Source organism: Dromiciops gliroides, chromosome 1, assembly GCF_019393635.1.
Source record: "Dromiciops gliroides isolate mDroGli1 chromosome 1, mDroGli1.pri, whole genome shotgun sequence".
Taxonomy (NCBI): Eukaryota; Metazoa; Chordata; class Mammalia; order Microbiotheria; family Microbiotheriidae; genus Dromiciops; species Dromiciops gliroides.
This window is the reverse complement of record NC_057861.1, coordinates 260,200,650-260,212,687: the sequence shown is the minus strand read 5'-3', so window position 1 is coordinate 260,212,687 and position 12,038 is coordinate 260,200,650. Positions and strand designations below refer to the sequence as shown.

The 12,038-nt window shown below is 37.9% G+C and overlaps 1 protein-coding gene across 1 annotated transcript in view; it reads left to right on the top strand.

The window, feature by feature from the left end:
• The window catches only part of ST18 (ST18 C2H2C-type zinc finger transcription factor), a 174,158-nt gene that overhangs the window by 86,398 nt on the left and 75,722 nt on the right, over positions 1-12,038 (top strand). Inside the window, exon 8 of the mRNA XM_043975761.1 lies at positions 7,034-7,831. Within this exon, the coding sequence (XP_043831696.1) occupies positions 7,034-7,831 (798 nt within the window). The remainder of the gene's footprint in view (positions 1-7,033; positions 7,832-12,038) is intronic.

Here is a 12,038-nt window from a genome sequence, read left to right as displayed (position 1 = left end):
TTCTGTAAAAACACAAATATTATCACATTTGATTCTGCAACAAGACTGTGAAATAGGTGCTATTACTGTCCTAATTTTATAATTGAGAAACTGAGGCAGAAGGAAACTAAGTGTCTTACCCAGAGTCACACAACTAATGTCTGAGGTCAGATTTAACTCAATTTTTCCTGCCTCCAGGCTCTGTATGTAAATATAATATAAAAAATACAGAACGATATTTCTGAATTTAGTATATTTTATATAAGAAAATAATGTGCTAAAATGAGTTTCTAGTTTAAAAAAACTTATGTTACGCAATAAACAGCAATGAGTTTGTTATTTCCAGATCATAACTAGCCCTTTCATAGTATAAGTAATACTAACAATTATGGTGATCATTAATAGGCACAATAGTTACTAGTGATAAAATAAACTAGATAGAGAATAAGACTTTACAAGTTTGGGGCCAGATTTTTATTCCTGATTCTTTCAGTCTGAAAACAGTTTAAAATCCTCTACTTAAATTCAAACACTGTAAGTGCCTGGCTTCTACTTTGGTATTTTCAAGGCATATTTATATGTCTTTCACACATGTGTTTATGCTGTTAAGACAGAAGGCTAGTCTCCAAAGAGGTCCTTTCCATGGCACTTAATATAGTTGATACTTGAAGTCTTTCCCATCTAAGTGCACCTATGCAACTAGAGGGTGGGCCTTACCTACTAGCTCAAGTAAGCTTTAGTCAGTCTACTTATGTTAACTTGAAGCATGAGATGAGACTTAATGGGCTCTTCATCAATTTGCCAAAAATCTTACTCTTTCCCTAAATACCATTGGAACTTAAAAAAAGATCAGCATGCTTTTTCATGAGCACTTGATTCCCAAAATAGGTTTAGCACAACATTCAGGTCTAGCCATTGATGCTCACCACTGTGTTTTATATACACCTGATCTGAGAATAAATAGGAAAAGGGAGAAATGTATTTGCTTTACATTCAATTAAGTGGACACTAAGTAAGTATTTTTGAGGTTTTCTTCCCCCCTTTTTAATAGTGTTTCAGGACTAGCAGGCAGGGGAAAGCTATAGGTGTAATAAGCCTGGATTTTAACAAAGCATTTTTTTGTGAGGCAATTGGGGTTAAGTGATTTGCCCAGGGTCACACAGCTAGTAAGTGTCAAGTGTCTAAGGCTGTATTTGAACTCAGGTCCTCCTGACTCCAGGGCTGGTGCTCTATCCACTTCACCACCTAGCTGCCCCCTTAACAAAGCATTCTACAAACTTTCTCATGTGATCCTTGTTGACAATATGGAGAGATGAGGTTAAATGACAATACACTTAGATGAATTCCAAAGTTGTTTAATTACTGGATCCAAAGAGTAGTCATGAATTGATTGATGTCAATTTGGAAGGTGTTCTCTAGTTGAGAGGGGACAGGGATCTGTCCTTGGTCCTGTGCTGTCCCACATTTTTATCTTGGGTAAAGCCATAAGAGGTAAAACTATAGAATTGTCTGATGATATATAGCTGAGACAGCTATCTCCAAGAATTTTAGGGTTCTCATATGTAAATTCATTTTGGTTCTGATTAGCTCTTCAGAGCAGAACTAAAAGAAATAGATGAAATTTAGCCTTGATATCAAGAAAAACTTATAAAGATTGGCCCTGTTCAGAAGTGAACTGGGTTACTCTTTCACTGGAGGTCAGTCAGTCAATAAGTATTTATTAATCACCTACCATGTCTTAGGCACTGTGCTAAACCCTGAAGATACAGAGAAAAGTAGAAGATAGGCTCTGTCTCCAAGGAACTCATAGTCTAACCTGGGAGACAATGTGCAAGTTATACAGGATTAATAGGAAATAATCAACAGAGGGTGGGCAGTAAAAAAATAAGAGGGATTAGGGAAAGTTTTCTGTAAAAGGTGGGACTTTAGCTGAAACTTGAAGAAAGTCTGGAGGTGAAGATGAGGAGGGAGAGCATTCCCAGCATGGGGGGGAGGCTTAAGAGATTATATGACTATTGTCAGAGATGTGCTAAGCTAGACACATAACTAACCAAATAGTTTTTGAGATCCTTTCCAACTATTCAAATCTGTGCTTCTCTGTAATGGATATGGTTTAAGTTCATTCAGACAAATTAATTCACTAATTTCATTTGTTGATACACTCTAAATAAAACATTATAGAATTTAACCTAAAATAGTCATAGAGAGAAAATACATAAAATAATAGGAAAAGCATGAAAGACGAATAGCTAATTAACCATGACTTCTTCTTCCCTCCAACATGTTTTTTCCCAATCTCCTCAAACCCCCTAGTAATTGCCACACTTCAGTGTTCTTCCCTGCACTGGGGACAAATTAATTTCAGAAACTAGGCTGAGCAAATTCTTATGCTGTGAAATCACTGGACAGAGTGTCAGGCCTTGGGTGCTCCATCTTCTATGTAACAGAGCAAAATATAAAAGTCATCCTGGAATAAAAGTTTCCTTGCTAACCATGTTTACTAATTATGTCTCTAGTTGGATAATTCAGTTGATTAGCACATGATGCTAATGAAGGCAAGAAAATTACCTTAAACTTCATGAGGTCTTAGCACCGACATGCTTCACACTTATAAAAGTGCATCTTGTCTTTACATGTTATTGATCACATGAGGATGTGGGTAAAAGAATAGCATGGGAGGCAGCTATGTGGTGCAGTGAATAAAGCACCAGTCCTGGACTCAGGAGGATCTGAGTTCAAATCTAACCTCAAACACTTGACACTTGCTAGCTGTGTGACCCTGGGCAAGTCACTTAACCCTCATTGCCCTGCAAAAACAAACAAACAAAAACAAAACAAAAACAAACAAAAAAAAAAAGAGTAGCATGGAACAGTGAACATAACATTGAATTTAGAGTCCAAGAACCCATTTTCAAATCCCAGATCAGCCACCAGCTACCCTTGTGACCTTAGTCAAGTTATTTGACCTGTCTAGGCCTCAGTTTCCTCATCTTTAAAAGGAGGCAGTTGGACATAGTGATCTCAAATGTTTCTCTGCCTATTATGATCCTATTAATTATAGGATTCAAGACCATAATCTGATGGTTGAGCACTTTGAGAAGTATGCTGATTCTGGTAAGTCATTAAGGCTGTTTTTTATTACTCTAAAATAATTCCCTCTGGTAGCATGGATAGAAAACCAACCTCTCAGTCCTTGTTTCAAGTCTCACATCTGACATATATTGGTTCTGTGAACCTGGGCAATTCGCTTAATCTCTCAGTGCCCCCAAGCAACTCTGTACAGCTACAAGTTGTCTAGCAGGTGTCAGTCTGCATTAGTAGATATAGTTCATATATCAATGAAATCATAACTCCAATCTAAAAAATAATTCCCTACCCCATTGGCCTGGGAAGTTAATAGATATCAAAAAGGAAAATTATTTAATGTGAAGGATAGAAAAGACTTTAAAGAATATCTAGTCCAACACCTTCATTTTACTGATGAAGAAATGTCCAAGTGGTTAAAAGACTGATTTGCCCCAGGTCACACAACTTGGAAGTGGTTTCATCAGGACTTGAACCTAGGCCTGCCAACTCTCAGCACATTATATATTTTATATATATTTTCAGGAATGGATCAAGATTTTCAGGGAACATGATATTTAACAAAAATCTTTTATTATTCTTATTTCTACTTGATAAGTTTTTCCTTCCTTCCTTCCTAACTTCTTTCTTTAGCACTTCCCAGCAATGGGCATAGAATTCTTGACATATTTGTAAAAACCGTCTCATAAATGACACTGCTTATAATGGAAACGATCCCCAAAACTTGATTCCTAGACATTTGAGAACAAAGGCTCTCCAACAAAGTCAATTACTGCTCCAAGTTCTAGTTATCATTAATAGAGGGAAGTCTTTCATACACCACACAAAAAGTACTTTTGCCACCATACTCACCACTTTCCATTCCATGTCAATGAAGAATTATTTAGCAAATACTAAATGTAAGACATTGAGGATTTTTAAAAAGCACAGGGATGGGGACTAGATCAAAATTATAGGACACAAAAGCTCCCTATATCAATGCAAGTCAGAATCTTTTCTGAAATACCCTTTAGAGTCAACCTTAGTAGTACTGTGATCTTATAACTATGTTCTTGAGAAAAACAAGGCTTCCTTTTTGTCAGTTTGGCATATAACCTTCATTTGTAAATAACCCCTTCTTTGCATTAGCATGAGAAAGGTTCCCATTAAAATCTAACTTGAAATGGTGTTCTTTTAATCTTTCTTGTCATTCACCTAGAAAGAAAGAATGTGTATATGTCACATTAATATCTTTTAAAGTGTTTAATCAGAAACAAATACACTTATTGTAGCCTGTTGCTAATGATGTAGGATGTATTTCTAGTGAAAGCAGGAAAAAAATGAACTTGACAAAACCAGAGCTGTGCCTTATACCATTGTGGAAGCTTATGGACTCAAGTTCATTGTTACCATGAGCTGTATTTCTAAAGCCAACTCAACTTTGAAAATTCCAATTACAGCGAAGTAGAAGCCAGTAGGGAGTTTCTGCGAAGTTAGGTTGAGGTTTGCAGACTCCCTGTTTAGAAACCAGAGCATATAATGCACATAGGCACCTCTCACTGTATGAGTCCTATTTTCTGAAGAATAATTAATAAATATTTTCTTTTAACATATAACAAACAGTTGAACCAAACAATTATGTAAACTGGAAATGACCCAAAATGCTAACAGTTTGGCATCAGTAGAGTGAAATGCATTGTGGTGCACATGTGCATTTTTGTCGCCCTCCCTCCCCGGTAATCTGCACTTAATAGGAATATTTTAAACTATGTAGCTAAGCAACAGAGGTAATTGTTGCTTTCTAGAGCTTTTGTTAGGCACTCTAACATAGCCCAAATATGCATAATTAGGTATAATGTCTATAAATCATTATTGTACACATGTGGGTAGTTAAGTGGATTGAGAGAATAGTTCAATGAATTGAGCATATTCACTGAAAATGCTTTTTATTTGTTTTCTGTAGTTCATAATACTTTAAAATTATCATAACCCTTTACACTTTCTCTTAATAGCCAACGTGTTATTGAGAAAAACTTCATTTGCATTTTAGACTATGTTTAATTTATTATTTAAACCTGGAGTTCCTCTGATATGAATTCAGAAGAGGATAGGCCATCTTATCAAATATTATGTGCTTGTTTATCTAGCCTCTTTTCTAGGAAGTAAAATGTTAAATTTTTCAGTTTATGTTGAATAGATCCCAACAAAAGACTGCACCCTATAATCAGCATTATTAAAGGGGCTAGTGTTGTGACTAAATTCTTCCCTTCATCCAAAAATGCTTTTAGTTACTATGGCAATATTTACTTGATCCTGGCAGTCCAGTGTTGATTTAGAGAGATAATTACCAGAAAGGAAGATGATGGAGATGTATTTTTGAGTGTCCTTGTCAGAGACAATGTTTATAAAAAATTAAATGAGACAAAAAAGGCATATTGTCTCCCAACATAGACGCCCTTTCTATATCCCTCAGTACCGGGTGGCTCTTTCTTTCTTCCCCACAAAGATGTTTATTAACATAGAATGTACTTCACTTGGTGTCTTTATCAGTCCTTAAAGGGGGCATAATATTTCATGTCTCCCACCCCCAACCCTGCCTTGGGAAGCACGTAAATGGTTCTTTAATTTTTTTTTGTGCAAGTGAATGTCAGAATGAAAATTGCTAGGCTGTGTGGTACATTTTAAGTCCAATGCAGCAGAATTCATAAGCAGTCCTACTGGTGCTTATGAGAACTGAAATAGGCTCTATGGACTTATTCTGATGCAGAGACATACTGTGAGGTTCTCTTAAACCCCAAACTTTCCTGATATGGAATGCACCTAGATGCAGAAATTAGTTCTTAGCCTCCTCATATCAATGTACTTTTGGTTCTATGCTCTTCCACTACTTCTCTGTTTTTGTTATTACTCATAGGGGCAGAATTGCTTTCTTTTCAGGGCACTTATTTTTAGGATCTCTTCAGAGTGATTCATTTTCCCATTTGTCATAATAATAGTAGCATTTTATATAGCACTTGAGTTTGCAAAGTACATTAGATACATTCTCTCATTTGGTCTTCACAATAGCTCTTTGAGGTACATGTTATCATTATCACCATTCTTCCAATGAGGAAACTGAGGCTCAGAAAGTTTAAGTGGCTTGCCTAAGGTGACATAACCAGAAACTATCTGGGGTAAGATTTGAACCAAGGCTTACCTCATTCCAAGCTCATCTATCCAAATTACCCAAAATGGAGCACAACAATATATTGTTGAGCTCTTTTTGAATATGTAGGATGTTGGAGTAGAGAAATGCATAGATTACCTTGGGCTAGGGGCTACATTCTTATCTTGATCCACAACCTTAATAAGTGGTTGTTGAATTTAATTGAATGTTAGAACCAAACCAAGAGAAGAATCTCCATGACTTTAAAAGAAATGGACGCATCTTTCTCAAGAACTGGGGTTGGGGGGGGGTGCAGCTAGGTGGCACAGTGGATAAAGCACTGGCCCTGGATTCAGGAGGACCTGAGTTCAAATCCAGCCTCAGACACTTGACACTTACTAGTTACATGACTCTGGGCGAGTCACTTAACCCTCATTGCCCCACAAAGAAAAAATAAATAAATAAATATTTTTTTTTTAAAGAACTGGGGTTAGGGGGAAAGAGGAGAAAAGGTGACAAGGTAAAAGATATTTGAAGGGGGTAATGGAGAAATCTCTGCCAAGTGCCTCTGAGTTAAACACAATTCTTTATTAGTATTCTGTGCCAAAATAAATTTTCTTGGTGCTGTTTTTTTGTTTTTTTGTTTTTTGTGGGGCAATAGGGGTTAAGTGACTTGCCCAGGGTCACACAGCTAGTAAGTATCAAGTGTCTGAGGCCGGATTTGAACTCAGGTACGCCTGAATCCAGGGCTGGTGTTTTATCCACTGCGCCACCTAACTGCCCCTGGTGCTGTTTTCTTAAAATGTCTTTTTTATTGTTGTTATTATTGGCTTGCCCTCCTCACAGATGAAAGTCATGTGAAGCCTACTGAAGGGATTCTTCATCCAAGTGGAAAAGAAAGCTTCAACCGAAATAAAGACAGTTACACCAGCTACCAAGACCTAGTTGTCAAATCTCTAATGCACTTGGGAAAATTAGAGCAAGATGCCTCCATACAAACACTACCTGAAAACCTAAATGACAGTGGCATCCAGTCATTAAAAACTGAGAGTGAGGAAGTTGATGACTGCTTCATGATTCATTCAGCTGATTGCAAGGCCCAAATCAATGACTCTAACCCACAGTACTGCTCATCTGATGACAATGAAAGTCACTCCGAAATTGCAGAAAATGGTTGGGACAGTGCTTCTAATTTCTCCGAAGAAACTCCGGAAAAATCCCATGTGGCTCAAACTTACATTGTAAGTAGTAATCAAAAGGAGCCCTTAGAAGCTCCAGAAATTAAAACTGAAGTGGAAAATTTTGTCCCTTGTGAAAAGGTGTGTGATTCTGAAATGCAGATGAGAGAATCCCAGAACTCTCCCATGGAATCCTTGGAGAGCAGAGCACAAAATCCCCTCCCGGAGGGGGACGAAGATGACACTGAGTGCTTGTCTATAACAACAGAAGAGTCCGTTGACCTGGATAAAACAAAAGGGCACTTGAGTTTGCTAGAGCAGGCCATAGCTCTGCAGGCAGAGCAAGGCCATGTTTTTCATAGCACCTATAAAGAACTGGACAGGTTTCTATTGGAACACCTAGCGGGTGAAAGGAGGCACACCAAAGTTATTGACGTGGGTGGAAGACAAGCCTTTAACAGCAAACGTAAGACACATTTTCATGTTTCTTATCTGACTAAGAGTTGGTTCATTTTGCTTTTGTAAAAATGAAGAGACTTTCCTTAAGTGGAGTTGGGTTATTTATTATAGATACTCTAATGATAGTTTAACCCATTTAAAAAATAAATAAATCATACTCCAAAATGTACAATTTCCTTTTTCTTATTCTCTGTCCCCTACTTGAGCCCAGCTATTTAAATATTGTGGATATTTATAAATGTTTCACAGGAAAAAAATAAACTTTATTTCCAACTTTCCTAATTTCAAGTAGCATTCTAAATATATTTATTTTTACATTATATCTTGAGGCATACACAGATTCTGAAGGCAAATGTTTACCTAAAATACTTAAAATAATATAGTTTAGTATCATTAATATTTTGCTTTCTGAGAACATGTATTCTTCTCCCAAATTGGACCTAAGTAACATGTGATTCCAGAATTGAGTGGAATATCCTAAAATGTATTTTATAACTATTTTTATCAGAGATATCCATTTCAGAGCCATCTTTGGGGTGGGGGAGCAGGGAAGGAGTAGAGTGGAATCCTATTTACTCACCACATCAGCTATTAACGTAACTGTAGATTTCCCAAGTTCAGTCTCACTTCAGAAATCACAATTAGCTCTATTCTGGGCCAACCGAGAGTGAGAGAACAAGGTTATTTGCCCCAGCACTTGTTCCCTAAGGTGATTTCTCACCCCCTCTAGAATTAACACCCCCTCCAGGCATTAGAGAAACCACTTCTATGCTTCTATAAGTAGTTCTTCCATCCTCCCCTACCCTGAGCCCTACACCATTCTGGTCTAATAAAGAAATATCTGTTGGTGGTTAGAGGATGTGCATAGGAGAATCACTGAAGAGTGAAACTGCGGACCATTATAAGGGGTTACAAGAATGGCAAGCTATTATAGTTTAGAACCATTATTTCATTCTTTTGTATTTTCCAAGCTGTGAACCATAAGAAGTGAGTTTGGCAGAATTGCAGGTGAGTGATATAATGATCTTAAATAACAAAATGGGGAATTCATTCCTCAACACCTCCCACCAAGTCAAAGGGTTGGTAGCATAAGGTGGGGGGGCAAGATAATGATCCTAGGTTAACCTCACTAACCTCACCATCTTCTATGTCACACTGGGAGGGGGCCGAGCATGTGGACAGGTTAAGGATTAATGGTTGAGGTCAGAAGCACTTTATGTTTTGTTCCTGCACTGAGACTCACATGCATAGCCATGTATGACTTATGTAATTTCACACTGTTTTCCCCTTACTTAACACTTACTCCATACTACTGAAGTCAACTATTTCTAATGTAACCTATTTAAATTCCAAGTATCATGTTGGGGCAATACTTGTTATATTTATTTATTTACAAATCACTTTTCAACCCCATTTTAGTACCATAATTGAAGAACTGGCAAAATCTCTAGCTATGCTGATAATATATTATCCTGCATTATTCTATTAGAAATTTAGTGATGTCACAGTACTGAAAGGTGGAGCAACTTGTCAACAATACACCCTGTAGCATAGGGCAGGCATATGACCACTTTGGGAGCCAGTAACAGAAGCCCCTATTTAACCCATTATTTTGATCCATTATTTTATTACAGGTATTTTCCCTAGTGAGTGAATTCAATAGCAAACTCATAACCCTAATCTAAGCCTCCCTGCTGGAAGTCTTTAAGGTTCAAAAGCAGGTATTCTCAATATTGAATGTCCTAGGCAATAGTATCAGAGGCTTTCTAGATACTATTCCCTCTCTCCAAATTGTTTCTATAATTTAAGACCCATCTACTTGTCAGTATTCCTTCCAAACACAGCAATTATTTACCTTTCCCAAACTGGATATTCCTTATTTATTAGAGAAGGTTAGATAAAACATGCAATCACTGTACCAAGGCCCAAAAGAAAATCATTATCAGAATAAAAATATTCACAACTTCAGCACCAAATCTTTTCTGAGTACCAACTGCTGTCGTTCAGGCATTTTAGTCATGTTCAATGGCCCCATTTGGGAATTTTCTTGGCAAAGATACTAAAGTGGTTTGCCATTTCCTTCTCCACCTCATTTTATAGATGAGGAAACTGAGGCAAACAGGGGTGACTTGCCCAGGGTCGCATAGCTAGTAAGTGGATGAGGCTGGATTTGAACTCAGGCCTTCCTGACTCAAAGACTGGCACTCTATTCATTGTATCACACTCCTGACCACAGGTTACCAACTACACATTCTCATAAGTAATATAAGAATATTGACCTGAGCTGAGCACTGTCCAGAGCCCAAATACTGGTTTTTTGATCATTAGAATGAATTGTGCCATACTTTGTTTCCTCTAAAACATTGTCTCTAAATAAGGACTTCACGGTGGGTTGTAAGAGAGCTACATTAAGGGGGCAGCTAGGTGTTGCAGTGGATAAAGCACCGGCCCTGGATTCAGGAGAACCTGAGTTCAAATTTGGCCTCAGATACTTGACACTTACCAGCTGTGTGTGACCCTGGGCAAGTCACTTAACCCTCATTGCCCTACCCCCCAAAAAGGGGGGGGAGGGAGAGAGCTACATTAAGTCAAAGTTCAGGCTTTTCTTTGATTCCCAGAGGACACATGGAAGGAGATGGAAGGATGTTTGGCAACAAAGAATCCAGGGCAGTTTAGAAATGAACATGTGCTCTGAATAAGACCCCAAAAGCAAAGGAACAAATGACAGCTGCCTTGATTATAGCTCTTAAAGTTTGCCAAGATTTTCACATATATTGTCTCATCTACTCACTCCCATAGATACACCTCCTCCCAAATCAACTTCACTCATCTGTGAATTTGTATAGTATAATTGATATGTATAATTGATAATATTTAAATTAACTTACGATTCACCCATAGTTCAGTAATTAATGAGTACTTCAAAAATTATATAAACCTGGCCTCAATATTATTCAGAATCACAGATAAAATTTTAGTATTTTAGATTCTATTTCACTTATTAAAACCTTCTGCTCCTTGGTACACCTTTATCTTCAGATCATTCATCTCTAAGTTACAACTTCCTGTACCCTATCTTGAGACACTCATCCAATATAACTTGTGATACTCTTGGTTCTTCCCCTTTACTGAAACCATGCCCCCATGTAATTGTATTACACACAACCTACTGGGCTCCATCTGCTAAAGACCATTTGTAATCCAGCAATGGGCATGGCATTATATCACGCAGCCACGTTTGCTCATCGCAATACAGTGCCCCTAGAGACGTCTGTCGCATCTTGCGACATTGCCTTTCTATCTGTGCCACACGTTTCAGAGGAGCATATGGGCCCTCCACATCTCTACTCAGCAGGACTCTAGCCCTTATTCTATCTCTGACAGCTTTTTGTGGCAGGATCATACATATTATTTATTTTCACTCTCAGCATCAGGTAGGCTCATTATTCCAGATACTGAATGTTCTGGGAATCCTGCAGCCTGCATGGATTCTATGTCATGATCCTTTATTTTTTGGTTCTTAAGTTAGATCCAAGGCTAGTTTCCCCACCAAATGCACTTCATCCTGGGACACTGGCTTTTGTCAATGATTTGCCAAAACATTAACAATTCTTGGGTTGGGAGGGCCATTGGGATAATAATGTACTCTTTTCAAAAAGTCTTTTTTCTCTTTCTACCACAATCACAGCAATTTTCTCTTGTCTTCTTTCATATTCACTAATAACCCAATTAGTATTTGTCCCTGCCCTTATTTCTTTTATATATTTGCTTAAACCTCTATTTAACCTTATGTTACATTGTTGCCAGAAAAACTTAACCCCTCAGCTTGTCCCCAACCATCCCCACTCTAGGCTTGTGCCTCATTGCAGCCTGACAAAATGTGTTACAAGGTGTCTCTTTCCTCAGTTTGGCTGCAGCTGTTATCTTCCCTCAGTCCCCAGTGTTTTTGGCAGTACTCTGTCAAATGCTCTGAAAGTGTCTTCCATTCTCTGTGAATCTACCGCAAGCATGGTTCCTTTCCAAACTGCCTTCCCAAAACCCCAGTTTTCAGCTTCAGTCCACAAACTAAAATGCATGCCTCCTTCCCCTAGTCACTACATACTGACAGTAAATGGGAAAGCATCGGGGGTTTGGAGCCTTCATGCTTTATACTAGTGAAGGTTGGTTGGAAGTATGAGACTTCAGTAAAGACACAAAAAGGACTTTGTGACTAT